The following is a 20,415-nucleotide window of genomic DNA, read 5'->3' on the forward strand; positions in this document are numbered from 1 at the left end:
GTTTATTTGACAACTGGTATCCAACTTACCTAAAGCTTCCACTAACTTCACCATAACACCTCCCATGTGAAGGTCACCAGTCACCCTTAGGGTCCGTTCTACAGCCAAGTCAGTCACTGTTATATTTAATTCCCAAGAACCATCCATAGCCATTTTGTTGATGGTTTTGAATATAGAAATAAATCACACTAATCCGGAAATATTTTAGGCTGGGTCAAAACGGATGTGTACACATAAACTTTTTACTACATAATCCACAGTAGGCTTTTCCTCTATTTTCAGCTACCCATCTGTTCCAATATAAAAACGAAAGTATATCGATTTCCAATTAAAAACGAAACTATATCTTATATGTGAGAAATCAGATAAATATTTCAACAGCACAAATAGAGCGATTGTATTACAACTTTTTATAGGTCAAACTTCTGGCAATGGCCGATCCCGTACTTTATTACTAAAGAACTAATTGTTTTGTCTACTCACCATTTCATTAATACTTGACAAAAGTTGATTTGATTTCCGGTTGTAATTCTAGATAATGATGATATAAAAAGCACTCAAGCAAGTCCAAAGTTAAAAGTAAACAATACAATGTTCGTAATTCATTTCGCAGTTTATGACTCAAACTTTATCAACTTCCCTATTTGGAGCGCACTTACCATGTACATGAAACTTTTTTGTAAGATTAGATCTGATTGGATGATATTTTTATCTACACTTGGGGTGTCCCAGATTTTCTATTTCCATTTAATTTTCTTTCCCAAAAAAATTATCAAATCGTTGTTTATATTTACCTTAGAAGTTTAATGGAAACCATATTTCGAAAAAGAATAATAACTCAGATAAGGTTAAATTAGACATTGTTAATCAGAATAGAAGCTTTATTTACTGGGATAGCCCAACATTCCATTGCGGCAGTTGTCCAATCAGAAGTTATTTTGTTTTGTAAAAGGAATTCCAACGTCAAGTGCCTTCTTCGACGTCCGCGCATGGAACTTTTGCTATTAGTTGTCATTCGCGTTTATAACAAGCATTTGTATAGTATAAGAACTGTACAAATCAATGGCATTAATATTTTAATTTATACGTAAAACATTAGGATAAATTACTGTATGCCATAACCATTTAATGTAAATGTGTTTGTGCTAATAAATATTGTTTATTGTCTATTATTTTTAAATATGAAAAGAAGAGGTACATTCATTTTGCCACATCTCTAGATACATAGGTTGGTGCATGGTTTTTTTTTTTTTTTAAATAAAATAGATTTTTTTACTGTGCCTGTCCATCATTTGCGCTACATGTGACTTTATAGAAAAGCTAATAAATGCCATTGGTCCAACATTTATCCTAACTGTCTTTACTTGTGTTGACACAACTGTAACACAGCATTAGGAGTAAGTTTCAGTTTTGCACCATATTTTCAAAACTAAAACTTTCATCGATGATAAAGTATTTAGTGGTTTTTATTCTTCCTTCAGTTTAAAATTGTATGGGGTATCTCAATTTTTCTATGGATGGTATGTGAAGCATGACTGCTCATGAGTGTCGCACTATATCATCTATATTGATCCATTCAATTTTGTTTTTTACTACGAAGTATTGACTCAACATTTGAATATCATTTTACAATTTTAAAACTGTTTGCAAGAAATATTTCACCCACTCATAAATTACATGGTTTGTTGTAACTAAAACTCTCACTAACAAAAATCTTCAAATGACAATCCTTCAGATTGTAACAAAGGATAGATACTAGGTCATTCATAAAAATTGTCTTGCATCATTTAATAAGCATACTCATATCAACAGAATCTTAAATATTCCATGGTTAATTCACACTATTCATAATATAATGATTTATGTCATAGCTGTGCATTACCTGTTGCAGAAAAAGCAAAATAATTTTACATAATTTCTGCAGTAAAAATAAAACTTTTACATCTCTGATGTTGTCTCATTTAAAAACAACTTTTTTACCCTTTTCTTCGTTATATCTTGATGGCGAATGCAGTCTTTTCAAATGATACTAGAGTATCAGATGTTTTTAGCTTATAACTTGGTATAAAAGTCTGAAGCTTGAATAAAAATAAATGTGTTTCTGCTAACCAAACATATTTTTTGTAGAGAGTTTTCTTCATTTTTGAAATTGTTTGCCTTCCTACCTACCCTATTTTTGGGGGCAGGTTAGTAGTAAAATAGGTATATTTTTTTGACAAGTTTGTTATTCTAGTTTATATTAAACCTTGATATAATTATCATTTATGGGTTCAAAATACATAGGTATTACTACCACTGCAGAAAAGATAAAGATGACCTCACAAGATAGTTTTCACTTAAAATAGGGGGACTTTAAAGTTGGTTTCATTGTATTATAGTTTCTGCTGAAATCATTTACTCAAACTGGAGGTTGGAGTTGGAGGGGTTGACAATTGTCTCAATTTAAAGCTTCTGGTACATTATAAGTGCTTATAGTTATACTGAATACATGTACCATAGGGTGACATCTAGATGTCCATAATTTTTATGATCTACTGTTGTCAGGGTGCTGTCTATCTAATAATTACTGTACAATTACTTTTCATTCATTCAAGGCTAAATCAGAAACAAAATGGTGTTTACAACAATTTACTAGTAACTGGATTGTTAATATCAAAGCTCATTATTCTTGACTCCTGTTTTTATTTATAACTATACTGAATTAGTAGCTGTATTTTTTCATGGACACAAGTGATAGTGACAAACAGCAAATAAATTTATGTCTGCCTTCTCATAACTACTCATGTAAACAAGATATGGATTGGCACACTTTACAAGACAGTATGAATAAATTATATAGTATATTTGGTAAACTGACAAATGTTTAAATACCTACTTATAAATAAATGTATATGTTATTGTTTTTATCTATATAGATTTAGGCCATGTGATAAATTTCATAAAAAAAGACAACTGTAATCCAAGTTTATTGCTTGGGTGCCTACAAACAATGCAAAATATTTCTACATGCATAAAAATAGGATCATTTATAAAAGATTTGATCAGATATTTTTTTTAACCAAATATTGGTCAGTGTCCTTTTGGCATAATTTTAATGTGTGTCTGCTCATTTTTCACTCTGGATCAATACATGTGAATTCTGTTTGAAATCTATTATACTTGTAGCAGAGGTAGCTAGGGTTCAGTATAAGTGACCATTATTTGCTTCTGAATCCCTCACACTATTTGAAATATAGAGAGTGATACCTCATTTTTTTACCAGCAGAGTAAAAATTGCGGATAACTTTATTTTTATGAATGCTCATTATTCAAGACTGAATAAAACAAATTAATTAAATATGGGAAACAATCATGAAGATGTAGAATTTAATTTTAAATAGGTTTACAGGGACAAAATGAAAATTCAACTTCCAATTTTCTTGGAATTGAAGAATAATGACAGGCAGACACAAATTCTTCAGATATTAGAAGAACTAACAATTGACCTGTTTATGATCTTTTCTTAATAGAAGAGACATGATTGTAGCTGGTCCTGGGGATCTTACATGGTAAAAGTAGATACAAGGAGAACAAAGATACAAACCTAATTGTCAAATTCTTATAAGTTTATACATAAAAATAGCAGCTCAATAATTAAAATGTGTGGACAAATTGTTAAATTTCAGATTTATTTTTACAAAAAAAAAGCTTCCTATCTATGGTTATATATAAAAATCTGACCAAATTATATTACTTTTATCACTAATAAAATTAATGCGCTTATCATTTTCCATAAAAAGAATAAAATCATAAATTATAAAAGGTATTAAGATATAAAGACTATATCTGTATCTTAATCAAGAATTATTCACATACTATTTCTGGATAGACTCTTGAGTATGATAAGCCAACTAAAATGAGAACAGGAATTGTAAATTTCTTTTAAACAAGATTTAAATTAAACTTGAAAGGTAGAAATATAAAAAGTTTTGCAGAAATATAAAAATAACTACCACTTGCGTAATTTACAGTAAAACTTATTTAAACAGGACCACTTTACGACTGAAGATTTTTGTCCACATTAGAAATCTTCTCATACCCGTGTTTTGTTTACACAGTTTAAATTACTAAAGAATATTTACAGTAGGCCTCAATAAAAGAGATAAATTAATGAGGTTTTCATTCAAAAAAGGTTCAGATAAGACAGCTTCCACTGTATTTCTTCAAAAATATTTTAAACTCAAGTATTAACATAAGGATATTTAACAAGAAATATGCAATTTGATAATGTTTCCCCTTACCTGAAATCTGTAGGCGAGTTCTCAACTATTTTTACAACATATAAATTCCCAATTATGGTGTGTCAGGAACGGATAAATAACAATATAGAGAAAGAGATTTAATTTAATACTACAACAAGTAAAAAAAAACATACATAACAATTGTATACCAAGTCTGTCATTTCCATTTCATAAAGTTATTAAATATATCACAGTAGTAGATTATTATGACACTAATGTTACAGTAATGAAAAATGATGTTTCAGTTGCTTCAATAAATCTTTTGAGTCAACATGGTCTTGGAACGCATCCACGGCTCTCTTAGCTGCATTATAACTGCTCTGTAGATCTCCCAACTGAAAAATAAGAAAAATAATTTTGATATATATAGAATAAGATTTTTCCTTATAAATTAAATTAGAAAAACCATGAATTTATATCATTTGCTCCCTTTTTATCGAAAATCAAGTTAGGAGACTAAACATTTTCTCTAGCCATAGGTTATGGTGAAGAGAAACATGCAAGATAGTAACCTTTGACTAGTGAAGGTGTTGTTCAAGGCGTTTTACTATTTACAGAAATGATTAGGGTTAATGCAATGCTATGGGAAACTCACAGAAATCAGTCAACCAAAAAAAGAATATAAATTATGGATAGTTGAATAAAGATTCACAAGGAAATCTACCAAGTTGTCTGAATATGACATTGTACTATGCCATAACTGAATATGCATCAAATGTGTCCATGCCAGGAATTCAAGTATTAATGCACTATTTTAACATTTTGGATCCAGCCTATTGTTTTGTCAGATTCCTGTATCCCACTTATTGCAATCATAATGCTTGTAATTTCACGTGTCCCGTCTGACTTCAATTCCCTTTATCAAGTTTAATAATTTGACCTTCATGTGTCACACTTGCAAAAATCAGCCAATCCCCCATCACACTTAGATCCTTTGCATTTTCTATGGAGCAAACAAGGCATAAGTTTCATATAATGCTGCAGCAGGACAGTAGTTTGAGTCATCAATAGTAAGAACAAACAATTCTTCAACTTAATGCATTAAACTGTTTAATTTGATGGATTAAAATAACTTGTAATCTTGACAAACAGGCTTTATGAAGAATAATTTTATATTAACTAAGAGATATAAGAATCAATAGACACTCATTTTTGAAGAGAGCATCTTTTAAATTGATCAAATTCATACAAGAGTTTATAAACATTCTTTCAAATTCTCATCCCGTGAAAAAAAAATATTATTCTTATTCAAATTCTCATCCCGTGAAAAAAATCTAACGATTAATGAGGTATCTTTAAAGACAAGATATTCCTCCCATTCATTTGATTAAGTGATTTTACCGATTGATCACATTTAAATAAAAAAGACTATTTTATGTAATTATTCAAAAGAAAGTACTGATGTGCTATAATGAGGCAATTTTCAAGTAAATGCTTAATTAACCTTAGGAAAAATAGACATCACTGGGTAATCACTACTTATAAATTTTGTTCTACAAAATAAAATGTTAGATGATCCGTGAACACAAGTTAATGTTTAGGGACACCATGTATACGACTACATCATTTGGTCTCTGGTGGAGAGTTGTCTCATTGGCAGTCATACCAAATCTTCTTATTTCTATATCGACATCTGGATGGGATTTTGATATTTAAAAGTTGTTTGATTGACCGTATGTAGGAACAGAACATGTTTTCAGTACAGTCAAACCTGCTATAATAAATCTGTTGTTTAGTGGTGGTTGTTTGTTGAAGTGCTTCAGAAGGGTTAACTTATAATTGAAATCATTTCTCTTATTCTCTTAGTGTATCGTCTTAAACATGCATGAAATATTTGCCACTGTACTACAGTCTGCACGGTTAGCCAATAGTCCCTGACTAGTCAAATTTGGTTCGGACTAGTAAGTTTTTGCAAAACTTTGTTTGGCCCAATAAGAAAACTGTCAGAATATTAGCCTTCAGACTAGTAGTTGAAAAAGTTTTTGGTGCAGACTGCTGTACAACCAGCTATCAATGAATTTAATAGTGTAGAACATAGTAAGGGCAGAGGTAGAACATAGTAAGGGCAGAGGTAGGACATAGCATGGTCAGAGGTAAACTTATTATTATTTTAATTTTTTTCTTATTTTAAAAATACCAATAGGGAACATATATTACATTATTGTAGAAATAAACCATTATTTAAGACGTTTTGGCCATTGGCCTTCTTCAGTTTCTTTATTTTTCTTCTTAACTTCATGGTAGACATTTTCCCTTTTTTATTTTTTGGGCAAGTTACGTGCAAACTCAATCACATACATGTCCATCAAGTTCAATTTGCTAATTTTTGCTTTATCTCCCCTTTTCACATAAAACTATTATTGAAATTCCAAAAAATCCATTATCTAACCCATGAGATCACATTTTTTGGTTTGATTGGAAAGACACCATATAAATGATTTTGTTACAACAAAATTTATAGGCTTATTATATGCTGTGTAGAGTAAACTGGTCTTACTGCTAAAATACAGTGGCTGATCCAGGGGGGGGGGGGGGTTCGGGGGGTTGGAACCCCCCTTTTTTTTGGCCGATCAATGCATTTGAATGGGAGCATATAGTTGGAACCCCCCCTTTACTCTGGGTTGGGAACCCCCCCTTTTTAAAATGGCTGGATCCGCCACTGAAATAATATGCATCACTAAATATAGCGAAAGAATAAAACATCAATTTGACTAAGATGAGTAAAATTCATTAGTTTTATGTGATTTATTAGGGGTTTTTGAAGTTATTCATTTTCAAACTGAAAAAAAAAGAATAACAACCTTTTATCTTGATTAAAAATAAGTCTTAACACAGCGCTTTTATTCTTTAATGGTCATTTTATGTCCAATAAATTTAAGTAATGTTTTAAGAGAAATTGCTTAGTTTTATTTGTACATTTTTAATTCAATTTCAAGTACATTTTTTTTTGTACATTTTTAATTCAATTTCAAGTACATTTTCTTTGATAAAAACTTGGTCACCAATATTTTGATAATAATTTTGGATTTATTGCAATAATTGAATATTTTTCGAGAATGTTGTAACACAGAAAATCCAATAATTATCAATTAATTTTTACCAAGACATGTGGCTATATTCAGCATTATTAGCTTTAGATCTTTGTTAATGTGAGACTAATTCACTTATATTGCATAATTGTGTATTCCTCTGATAATTTGAATTAACAAGGTATAAACGATGACAATCAACCCGCCAACCCTATTATTACATTTATTCCATCACAGGAAGCGAGGAAGTTGTTTTCTGTTTGATTGTGCCAATTTAAAACTTGACACCAAATTTAGTTGTAAATACTCAATATCACAAAGTAAAAACAATTACAGATGTCATGTGACAAGGATATTGAATGGATCAAAGGATAAACAGCACTTTAAAACAAGGGTCAATACATTGATTATATTCTGTGAATATTTCACAATCTTTTATATCCAAAACAACCATCATTATATTTCGATCAGCTGCTAAGAATTTTTATCTATCTCACTAACCCAAGGAGGAAAAAAGTTCTGTCCCATCTTAAATGGTTTTTTTTGCTTGCTGCTTTAGTGTACATGGCTATTTAATACATTTCCACAGCTAAATAGGAAATAGCTAATTGTGAGGTCAAATTTGTGGGAAATGTTATACCTTAATTTCCTTGAAAACTCTTGTTTTTGATCTTGGCTTGTTCCTTGTTCCTAGTCTAAAACTTATAAAAAGTCCTGTATCTCTGCTCAACTGTTTAGTATCTTAAAAACACATTGCTACTGGTGACAAAACAGTGATGCCACCAAAATTTAAACTTAATCTGTGTTTTGTGGTAGTAAACATTTCATAACATTTGGTTGAGGCAAACTAAAGGAAGAGAACAGAAACCAACTTTGGGATGTACCAGACAGAAGGGTAAAACAAAACGCCCCTCCGCTACGGAGGGGGCATAAAAAGAGTGACTATGTTACATAGATCACAAGGGATAGACAGCCATTTTATTAGTCCCAATGTATTCAAATTCCAAATGATGTGATTTTCAAAGGAGACCATTTTTTTGCAATATGATGACGCAACCATCTTGTTAAGCAGACATAGGCTATTTAACACAATTTGGAAAGCAGGGTACCACAAAATCAATGTAGGGTATAAAAATGCCCTGTATTTGCAAACTAAGTTGGCATTAAAAGTCTTCCCACCTCTTTTGACCTCTGAATGATTTGGCTTATATTTTTTAGGTCCCTTTTGATCATATTTCTTTCCATGTGTTTCATTTCTTATATATCCTTGGCTTTCAAATTTTGGGCTTTGGACTTCCCAATGAAGATTATTCTAGAAAAGCACTTTCAAACACATAAAACTTATTAAGTTGTTATTAAAAAAAAATTCTAATAATTGACACTCAGAGTTCATGACAATCAAAAATCTAAAAAAAGACATATACAATTTATAAAGTACTATTTTCATCATTAATTGTCACTACAAATTTGAGAAAACTAAATCATACTTGTATTATATTTGTGACTTGCACTAAATCTGTTGTGTCACAATGTCTTTAAAGTGCAGTAAATTGTTATTTCAGATATATGGTTTATAACTGTCAACATCATTTGGTTTGACCACCATAGTTAACACGCAAATCTTTACACATTTTGTGGTAATTAGGGAGATTATGCGGTAAGAACATTGATGTCACTTGTAGTATTTTTTGTGAAAAATATCTATATACATATATGGACAGATGAATCCAGGTGTGGCTGCTAAGTTGTGATGTTTTCCATTTGTTTGTATATCATTCACATAACTTATAGTTTTCCTTTTGACCCTCAGGCTCTCTGTGTGTCATTTGTTTGTTTGTTTATTTTATCGTCACCTATATATATATTTGTGATATATTTTATGCAGTAAGAGAGAAGATACATTGATAATGCACTATGCATTATAATAAGTTGCAACATGTAATTATTAAAATAAAAAAATTGGCATGATTTATAATTACGCTTAGCATAAAACATGTTTCTTGTGAACATTCTAAAGAAGAAGAATTTACTTTATTGTATGGGTGGGGCTTCTTCAGTCAGGAAGGAGAAATAACTTAAAAGTTGTTGTTTTTTATTTCAGTACAGAGTATTGAATTTCAAGTTGAAACATTATCAATATTTCCAATTTTTCAGTGCAGTAAAAAGCTGGCTGGTTGGTGCCATGTAGGGCAATAGTTCAGAAAATATTGCACTTAGGAAATTATTTTAGTCAATAGTAAATTGTCTGGCTTTAAGTGTGGAATTCTGAATTTTTTTTAGTGTTCTCTGTTAAGGGTCCAAATAACAATAACAAAATCAAAGCACTAATATTATCACACATACCTGATCTGCTAATGCTGCCCAATTATAATGTGGTTCATACATATGTGGCGCTATTATATAAGCTGCCTGGAAAAAGGATCTGGCCTGAAAAACACAGAATATTCATAACCATATGGTTATAATATATATATATAAGATGGTTGGGGTTGAATGACATTTTCTGTTCATAAGAAGACTTGTGGTGGTAAGTTTGGTTATCAAAGGAAACTACTGCATCCAAAGTCTAGTATTTAACTTCAGAAAGAACTGTGGATTCTATTATTATTGGTAAAGATACCAATTTTCAAGGACGTCATTCGTAAAGGTTAACTACGATTTCAAATTTTCAACAAACTTGATCTTGTGGTTTGGCCAAAGTCTGTAATTTGTACTTTGACAAAGTACAAATTACAGACTTTGGCAGTGGCAGATCCAGAAATTTTCATAAGTGGGGGCCCACTGACTGCCTAAGAGGGCCCGCTCCAGTCACGATTCAGTGATTCTCTATATAAGCAACCAATTTTTTTCCAAAAAAGGGGGGCCCGGGCCCCCTGCCCCCCCTTAATCCGCCTCTGTTTGGCCAGACCACAAAATCAAGTATCACTAAAGTATACTTGTTCCTTAAGCCATGGAAATAAATAGACCGTAAGAAAGTAGCAGAAAAATCTGTAGATCTAATGTGATAAATATAGGACTTTCACCAAGAGTCATACATTAAATGCAGGTCACGATAACACCACCAGTACATGCAATTTATAAAAAAAGATAAACAGTTATTTGAGCTCATAGGTTATACTATGTACAGTTCCAACTTTTATTTCAAATAGGATTTTTTTATTAAAACATGCATTTCTCTTTCATTATTTCTTTCAGAAATATATAACCAATTAAAAATGAAAAGCGAGCTGTCATTTTGAAAAAAAGAACCTCTCAAGATTTTAAAGAAATTGTCTAATATTTCAAATTAATGTTTACTTTTCATGATATGACTACCATTTTACACCTTGCACCAATTGTAATTTAGTTAACTATATTAGGAACTTGGTAAACCATTTTTTGTATAAAATAAGTCATATTCTGTATTTCAATAAATAACAGTATCAAGCCTTAAGGTGCATTTTTGACATAAACAATTAATACTATCTGTGTATTAAATGTACAATAAATCTTTCACCTGTATACTTGTTACCAAAAGAGTAATGTACCGTGTTACACTTTGTATGGGTCGTGATGTAACGTCATATCAACATTATGTTCTTAATTTCAAAAGAGACAGCGTTTATAGTTTAGTAATGTCGTCATTACGATCTTTGATGTCACCTTGACCTTGTCTGACAGGAGTTTAAGGTTCGGTCTGATATTTAATGTTTTATTATGAATCAACATCCTTTAATGGTGTTATACATTACATGTATACAGATAGTACATGTAACTGTTTGAATTTCATGTTTGTAACAGCAATCTTTGATGTTTTAAACTTGACCCTACTTTAAAAAGGTCATAAGGTAAAACAAAAAAAAAGGATATTAAATTTAATGAGTATTTTTGAATTAAGATAAATATACAAGAAGACAAACAAACTTGGAACTTAAGCCTTAAAACTAGACAGGAAAAATTTGATGCAATCATTGTTTTGAACTTACCCCAACTTAAGGTCAAAAGGTTAAAAGGTTAAATTTTTTTTTATATCAAATGGAAAGAGTATTTTTGAATCATGATAGATATACAAGAAGACATATAAAATTATAAACTGGAAACTTAGGACATAAAACTGGACACAAAACAGTTGATAAATAGCTCTGTTACAAACTTAGACAAAGATTTATTAAAATTCTTTATCAAATTAGCATATGTGAGAAAAAGGCCAGAGGATAATACTGACTCACAATTGAAGAAAATATTACACAAAAAATAAAAAGTAATCAATCAACACATTATAAAAGCTAAACAAACAGCTTGCTTCATGTTTGAAAATAAAAGATTTTATAATGGTTCTATAATTTTTTTCCAAATAGATTTAACAAATTGCACAAAAGGTCAATTTGGAGAACCACTTTTAAAATTACAAGCAAATTTTTAGTAATCTAACTAATTTTATTTGATTAAGGTAAAACGCTTTCTGGTCATTAAACTTTTTCTAAAAATGTATGGGAAAACTTTTTTTCAACTTATAAAAAAGATTGTTCATTTCATTTCAACAGTTATGTTATTAACCAAAAATATTCCAACAAACAACAAAAAATAATAAAGTTGAAGAAAAGTACCATCACAATTCTTGGTTTTTGGCACCGCTTACAAAACAAAAGTTTTAAAATGTGCATGTGGTGCATCCACTTAGCTATGATATCATGCTATATCATCTTGTACAAGCTAAAGCCAGAATGCCATTTGTATTTATAAGTTCTGTAAATTCAGAAATTATTGTGATTTTTGAAGAATGGACCCAAATGAGAGATAAATAATTACAATTTCAGGAAAATCTGAATACAGATATACATTGTATATATATCAGATATAAGAATGTGAGTTCCTTAGATTGCAATACTCGCCTAAATAAAAATCTTGCAAAAATTTCTGAGTTTACAGTATTTTTTATTATGGGCCTAATTGTATCACTAGCCTGTCAAAACTGAGACTGTGCGTTTGTGAAAACTGCACGCCAAGAGAAAGCCAATAGAAGGGAAAGTAATACCATACCATTGATAAAGAATACAATTTAAAACAACAGGATGAAGGAAATAATAATTTTAATCTATTCATTTTTTTAACACAACACTTTTCAGGAATTAATCAAATTCAAATTAAAATCAATATAGGAAAAAGAGCACTTCAAAAAGAGATACATGTACCATTCTATTGATTAAATACTGAATATTCAAAAATAGGGGTGGCCTTAAGCTTGCAATTTTTAGAGGACCCTTTTGAAGAATGGAACAAAACAAGAATGTGTCCACAGTACACGGATGCCCCACTCACACTATCATTTTCTATGTTTAAAGGACTGTGAAATTGGAATAAATTCTCTAATTTGGCATTAAAATTAGAATGATCTTATCAAAGGGAACATGTATACTAAGTTTCAAGTTGATTGGACTTCTACTTTATCAAAAACTACCTTGACCAAAAACTTTAACCTGAAATTTGCACTATCATTTTCTATGTTCAGTGAACCGTAAAATTGGGGTCAAAACTCTAATTTGGCATTTAAATTAGAAAGATCATATCATAGGGCACATGTATACTAAGTTTCAAGTTGATTGGACTTAAACTTCATCAAAAACTACCTTGACCAAAAACTTTAACCTGAAGCCAAAAACTTTAACCTGAAATTTGCACTATCATTTTCTATGTTCAGTGAACCGTAAAATTGGGGTCAAAACTCTAATTTGGCATTTAAATTAGAAAGATCATATCATAGGGCACATGTATACTAAGTTTCAAGTTGATTGGACTTCAACTTCATCAAAAACTACCTTGACCAAAAACTTTAACCTGAAGCCAAAAACTTTAACCTGAAATTTGCACTATCATTTTCTATCAGTGAACCGTAAAATTGGGGTAAAATCTCTAATTTGGCATTAAAATTAGAAAGATCATATCATAGGGAACATGTGTACCAAGTTTGAAGTCGATTGGACTTCAACTTCATCAAAAACTACCTCGACCAAAAACTTTAACCTGAAGCGGGACAGACGGACGAACGGACGAACGGACGAACGAACGGACGAACGGACGCACAGACCAGAAAACATAATGCCCCTCTACTATCGTAGGTGGGGCATAAAAACTGTTGGGCCATTATTAAACACTTGCAAATAATAACTTTCTTAAAACAAAAATCACAATCGACCTATCCTACTTGTGAGGGCTTCTTCAATACACAAAGACATCAAACATTTGTCAAATGAGTGATCATGGTAAGTGTAATATATCAAATGATCTATTTGAGTTACTGACATCAAATAATCTAAACTCCATCTTTGTACCATGATGCAACATTAAAAATGACTTAGCCTAAAACAAAATAGTGTTTACTCTTCAATATGTGCAAATGAAATACATAAATGCCTTGATATAAATTATCCTTATATTTACCTGAGTTGACTATTAAATGGATAAGCGCAAATATTATAAAAATTTGGTGTGGCACAATTGTGAAAAAAATATTCTAAAATGCGCCCCTAAAATGACAGAAAAGGGTACAATTTCTGCAATTTCAACCCCTGTCAATGTTCTCCATCTTTCTATAAAGTTCAAGGCAATAAATTGTAATAGCTATTCAGAGCAATCACATTTGACTCTACACTAATCATACATTGACATTTATTGTAAAAACAATCACTTTGTACAAATTAGATAATTACTTTAGATGTATTTACTTGTTATTTTAGAATAATTTATTACAGCAGTTTTTATGTGATTTTGTACATGTAGTACTGAAGAAGGCTGTCACTTAAGTTTACTTCAAGTGTCAATCGTTTTAAAATATTTTAAGTGTTTATTCCTGTAAATCATGAATTGTGGTCAGTGGTTCAACATCAAATATATGCAAAATGTTTCATCTCGTAAATCATGATTTCTGGTCAGTGGCTGGTACAACTTCAATAAAATGCAAAGTGATTGATCCTGAATTCACGATTTTTTGTCACCAAAACAGTCAACAAAGGAGTGTCATCTGTCATGTGATAAAGCCATGAAACATTTTAACGGTGTATGCTTTATATCACTTAAAGCATCAATGGATACAATAGACACCAAATATACCCTACCGTACACTAACTAAAAAAATACAATTTTACCAACCATATTTTTCCTTAAAAAAAACCAAATACATCTTAGTCCCTAACAAACTTAAACTTTAACTTAACTTTTTAAAATATGCATTTTACAAACTAAGCATTTATTGTTGCTCTTCAGTTTATTTTTCTGGTCTTTTTTTAATAAATCTTAACTGATTTAATTGGAGTAAAAGTAAAAATGTAAAAATATGTTACTAAAAGCAACCCGGAAAAAAAACCACCAAATCGTCTAGACATAATCCCATACATTTGATATAAACAGACATCAAAAAAAAGATATATATAAACTATGTACATGTAGTAATCTTACCAAATCTATGTGGCCTTTCCTTAATTCTAAAACACCTAAGTTGTTATAGGCTTCAGCATGATCATTATTATTGGCTAAAGTCAGGCGAAAACATTGGTAGGCAAGATTCATATCTCCTATACCCTATAATAAAAATAAAACTAAAATCAGGCAAAAACATTGGTAGGCAAGATTCATATCTCCTATACCCTATAGTAAAAATAAAAATAAAATCAGGCAAAAACATTGGTAGGCAAGATTCATATCTCCTATACCCTATAATAAAAATAAAACTAAAATCAGGCGAAAACATTGGTAGGCAAAATTCATATCTCCTATACACTATCATAAAAATACAACTAAAGTCAAGTGAAAACATTGGTAGGCAAAATTCATATCTCCTATACACTATCATAAAAATAAAACTAAAGTCAGGCGAAAACATTGGTAGGCAAGATTCATATCTCCTATACCCTATAATAAAAATAAAACTAAAGTCAGGCAAAAACATTGGTAGGCAAGATTCATATCTCCTATACCCTATAATAAAAATAAAAATAAAATCAGGCGAAAACATAGGTAGGCAAGATTCATATCTCCTATACCCTATAATAAAAATAAAACTAAAATCAGGCGAAAACATTGGTAGGCAAGATTCATATCTCCTATACCCTATAATTAAAATACAACTAAAGTCAAGTGAAAACATTGGGAGGCAAGATTTATAACTCCTATACCCTATAATAAAAATACAACTAAAGTCAAGTGAAAACATTGGTAGGCAAGATTCATATCTCCTATACCCTATAATAAAAATAAAACTAAAATCAGGCAAAAACATTGGTAGGCAAGATTCATATCTCCTATACCCTATAATAAAAATAAAACTAAAATCAGGCGAAAACATTGGTAGGCAAGATTCATATCTCCTATACCTTATAATAACTAGAGGCTCTAAAGAGCCTGTGTCGCTCACCTTGGTCTATGTGAATATTAAACAAAGGACGCAGATGGATTCATGACAAAATTGTGTTTTGGTGATGGTGATGTGTTTGTAAATCTTACTTTACTGAACATTCTTGCTGCTTACAATTATCTCTATCTATAATGAACTTGGCCCAGTAGTTTCAGAGAAGATTTTTGTAAAAGATAACTAAGATTTACGAAAAATGGTTCAAAATTGACTATAAAGGGCAATAACTCCTAAAGGGGTCAACTGACCATTTCAGTCATGTTGACTTATTTGTAAATCTTACTTTGTTGAACATTATTGCTGTTTACAGTTTATCTCTATCTATAATATTCAAGATAATAACCAAAAACAGCAAAATTTCCTTAAAATTACCAATTCAGGGGCAGCAACCCAACAACAGGTCGTCCGATTCATCTGAAAATTTCAGGGCAGATAGATCTTCACCTTATAATCAATTTAACTTAGGTCAGATTTGCTCTAAATGCTTTGGTTTTTGAGTTATAAGCCAAAAACTGAATTTTACCCCTATGTTCTATTTTTAGCCATGGCGGCCATCTTGGTTGGTTGACCGGGTCACGCCACACATTTTTAAACTAGATACCCCAATGATGATTGTGGCCAAGTTTGGTTTAATTTGGCCCAGTGGTTTCAGAGGAGAAGATTTTTGTAATAGATTACTAAGATTTACGAAAAATGGTTAAAAATTGACTATAAAGGGCAATAACTCCTAAAGGGGTCCACTGACCATTTCAGTCATGTTGACTTATTTGTAAATCTTACTTTGCTGAACATTATTGCTGTTTACAGTTTATCTCTATCTATAATAATATTCAAGATAAATAACCAAAAACAGCAAAATTTCCTTAAAATTACCAATTCAGGGGCAGCAACCCAACAACAGGTTGTCCGATTCATCTGTAAATTTCAGGGCAGATAGATCTTGACCTGATAATAAATTTTACTTCACGTCAGATTTGCTCTAAATGCTTTGGTTTTTGAGTTATAAGCCAAAAACTGCATTTTACCCCTATGTTCTATTTTTAGCCATGGCGGCCATCTTGGTTGGTTGGCGGGGTCACGCCACATATTTTTTAAACTAGATACCCCAATTGTGATTGTGGCCAAGTTTGGTTTAATTTGGCCCAGTAGTTTCAGAGAAGAAGATTTTTGTAAAAGATTACTAAGATTTACGAAAAATGGTTAAAAATTGACTATAAAGGGCAATAACTCCTAAAGGGGTCAACTGACCATTTCGGTCATGTTGACTTATTTGTAAATCTTACTTTGCTGAACATTATTGCTGTTTACAGTTTATCTCTATCTATAATAATATTCAAGATAATAACCAAAAACAGCAAAATTTCCTTAAAATTACATATTCAGGGGCAGCAACCCAACAACGGGTTGTCTGGTTCATCTGAAAATTTCAGGGCAGATAGATCTTGACCTGATAAACAATTTTACCCCATGTCAGATTTGCTCTAAATGCTTTGGTTTTTGAGTTATAAGCCAAAAACTGCATTTTACCCCTATGTTCTATTTTTAGCCATGGCGGCCATCTTGGTTGGTTGGCGGGGTCACGCCACACATTTTTTAAACTAGATACCCCAATGATGATTGTGGCCAAGTTTGGTTTAATTTGGCCCAGCAGTTTCAGAGGAGAAGATTTTTGTAAAAGTTAACGACGACGGACGACGGACGACAGACGACAGACGACGGACGACGACGGACGCCGGACGCAAAGTGATGGGAAAAGCTCACTTGGCCCTTCGGGCCAGGTGAGCTAAAAATACAACTAAAGTCAAGTGAAAACATTGGGAGGCAAGATTTATAACTCCTATACCCTATAATAAAAATACAACTAAAGTCAAGTGAAAACATTGGTAGGCAAGATTCATATCTCCTATACCCTATAATAAAAATAAAACTAAAATCAGGTGAAAACATTGGTAGGCAAGATTCATATCTCCTATACCTTATAATGAAAATACAACTAAAGTCAAGTGAAAACATTGGGAGGCAAGATTTATAACTCCTATACCCTATAATAAAAATACAACTAAAGTCAAGTGAAAACATTGGTATTCAAGATTCATATCTCCTATACCCTATAATAAAAATAAAACTAAAATCAGGCGAAAACATTGGTAGGCAAGATTCATATCTCCTATACCCTATAATAAAATAAAAATAAAGTCAGGCGAAAACATTGGTAGGCAAGATTCATATCTCCTATACCCTATAATAAAAATAAAACTAAAATCAGGCGAAAACATTGGTAGGCAAGATTCATATCTCCTATACCCTATAATAAAAATAAAAATAAAATCAGGCGAAAGCATTGGTAGGCAAGATTCATATCTCCTATACCCTATAATAAAAATAAAACTAAAATCAGGTGAAAACAGTGGAAGGCAAAATTCATATCTCCTATACACTATCATAAAAATACAACTAAAGTCAAGTGAAAACATTGGTAGGCAAGATTTATAACTCCTATACTCTATAATAAAAATAAAACTAAAGTCAGTCAAAAACATTGACAGGCAAGATTTGTGTCCCCTATACTCTCTAACACAAAAGAATATCTCTTGCAAGGCAATTTCATTGGTTGGGGAGGGTTGAGATCTTGCAAAACATTTTTAACCCCTCCACATTTTTGCTCCTGTTCCTGGCCTTTATAAGTCTTGAACATTTGTTTTTTTAATTTTTGGTTTATTTATAATGTTTTGGAGTTTATTGTGACGTCCATTTTTGCTGAACTAGTATAATCTTTTTTAAGTGTCCAGCCATAGCCCACATCACGGTGTGGGATTTTCTCACTGTGTTGAAGACCCATTGGTGGCCTTGGGCTGTTGTCTGCTCTTTGATTTGATTGTTGTCTTTTTGACACATTCTCATTTCCATTCTCAATGTTATGTTTAATATTAACAATAATGATGTTTTTGTTCTCCCTATAGCTTACCAAGGCAATATGTCCAATATTAAACCAAACATCAGCCATTGTTTGTTCCTCTGCTAAAGACAAGGCCCTCTCAAAACATGTTAGTGTCATATCATATTGCTGAGCATAAAAACAACATAGTCCTAAATTACTGAACAATTCTGCATTATATACACCCATCTGTAATAATCGTCTGAAAAATACAAGATAAAATAATAAAAAATACTTAATACATCTATGTTGATGACATTACAGCAGACAAAATGTATTTGAAACATATTATTAACCTAAACCTTCATTCACTTGAAACTATTATGAGTGAGTAGCATCCTGTTTAAATCAGGCCTTGAAGGCATAAAACTTTGTTCAGTGCTCGGAGCACAAAAATCATGCTCGAAACCTGAAATCCAGCAATTTGATTGGTTGATTTTTGAGTCTAAGTACAAAAATCATGCTCGAAAGTTTTATATAGACCCAATTTGTTTTGTTTTGGAGAAAGTCATTCTTTATGTACATCATAGATTGATAGATTTATTGAATGTTGTGTTAAGCACCACTTCAGGACTCTTTGCCAAATCATTCAAACTTTTGGTGGTGAAGGACGCTGCAGTTCACAGAGAGAGCCACCTACTTTTTGCCAGAAAACTAGTAGTACTAGTCAATTAAGATTGGAGTCAAACACACCTTGCAACAGAAGGTGTTCAAAATCACAACCTCATTGTGACACACTAGTCATCACTGTAAGTGAACTACTTTAAACAAATGCTCACCTAGAGTCTGTTACATTTTGGAATTATTTTTATAGTGATATTTTATATCTTATTTGAGCTTTCAGAAATGCAATAAATTTTAAAATTCTGGAACGCAATCCATAATTTGAAAACAAGTCAACATAAACAAGTTTATTTGAAGAAAAAAATGATACTACCTAAATTGTGATTGGACAGAAGAACATATCAGGTTTTTTTTTTAATACAAAGAGGTCAACCAATGTGAAAAACAAGTTGCTTTCTTTAAAAAAAGAAAAGCAATACATGAACCTAAGACTGCTGACTGGTGGGTCACCAAAAGATTTTTGCTGAATTTGTGTTTGTTTTTTAATTGAAATAATTGACTGTGAATAGAAGAAGCCAGTTGAAAGTATATATTTACAGCTTCTATTTGAAAAGTTATTTTAGAGCTCGACTATCTTATTTATTACTTGGGAATGTACATAATGTTTCCGATTATAAACCTTTGACAAATCATAATTTCTACTAACCTGATGACTTATGCAAATTGCACAATTTAACCAATCGCAATTTAAATTTATGCATTCAGTTTGCTTTATAATCTGGAATGTTTGATGCATTTATTTTATCTATCATATCTTTATACTTTATAGTTTGTTTCCTACATGAATGCCTTTATATTCTCAACTCGTATTTGAAGCTGTCTTTACTCATGTTAGATGTTGTATGCGGTGAAACCTGTGGCATGCAATTGATTGGGAACTCTTATGAAGAGACTTATTTTGGTCTCATAAAACATCTCAAATTTTAAGGTTTCCTTATTTTACTTAAATTGATTCAAACATTCTTCAGGGAAACTTAGTTTTGCCGAAGAATTTCTTAATTCAGAAGTTTATGAATACCTGTACACACTTTTAAAATAACCAATTTATATAAAAAGGGTATGTAGATATAAAAAGATACCAGAATTAAAATGATGTACGCCAGTTACAAGTTAAGTCTACAAAAAAGCATCAGTGACGCTCGAATGAAAAAAAAGTTAAAAGGC

At 31.3% G+C, this 20,415-nt stretch overlaps 2 protein-coding genes across 3 annotated transcripts in view; both read right to left on the reverse strand.

Moving 5' to 3' along the window:
• The window catches only part of LOC143069698 (fermitin family homolog 2-like), a 40,209-nt gene extending 35,911 nt beyond the window's left edge, over positions 1–4,298 (reverse strand). Inside the window, exons 1-2 of one of the 2 annotated variants that reach the window (XM_076244467.1) lie at positions 4,281–4,298; positions 30–290 (exon numbers count right to left, since the gene is read on the reverse strand). In XM_076244467.1, coding sequence (XP_076100582.1) covers positions 30–153 — 124 coding nt within the window. In that variant the 5' untranslated portion in view covers positions 154–290; positions 4,281–4,298. Of the gene's footprint in view, positions 1–29; positions 291–483; positions 661–4,280 lie in introns of those variants that run through there. The other variant, XM_076244466.1, reaches the window with a different exon arrangement.
• Positions 4,299–4,367: 69 nt separating this feature from the next.
• LOC143069700 (tetratricopeptide repeat protein 8-like) overlaps positions 4,368–20,415 on the reverse strand; it is a 39,740-nt gene continuing 23,692 nt past the window's right edge. The window contains exons 8-11 of the mRNA XM_076244468.1: positions 18,658–18,829; positions 14,741–14,863; positions 9,653–9,736; positions 4,368–4,615 (exon numbers count right to left, since the gene is read on the reverse strand). Of these exons, the coding sequence (XP_076100583.1) occupies positions 4,499–4,615; positions 9,653–9,736; positions 14,741–14,863; positions 18,658–18,829 (496 nt within the window). The 3' untranslated portion in view covers positions 4,368–4,498. The remainder of the gene's footprint in view (positions 4,616–9,652; positions 9,737–14,740; positions 14,864–18,657; positions 18,830–20,415) is intronic.

The sequence above is a fragment of the Mytilus galloprovincialis genome, chromosome 3 (genome assembly GCF_965363235.1).
Source record: "Mytilus galloprovincialis chromosome 3, xbMytGall1.hap1.1, whole genome shotgun sequence".
NCBI lineage: Eukaryota > Metazoa > Mollusca > Bivalvia > Mytilida > Mytilidae > Mytilus > Mytilus galloprovincialis.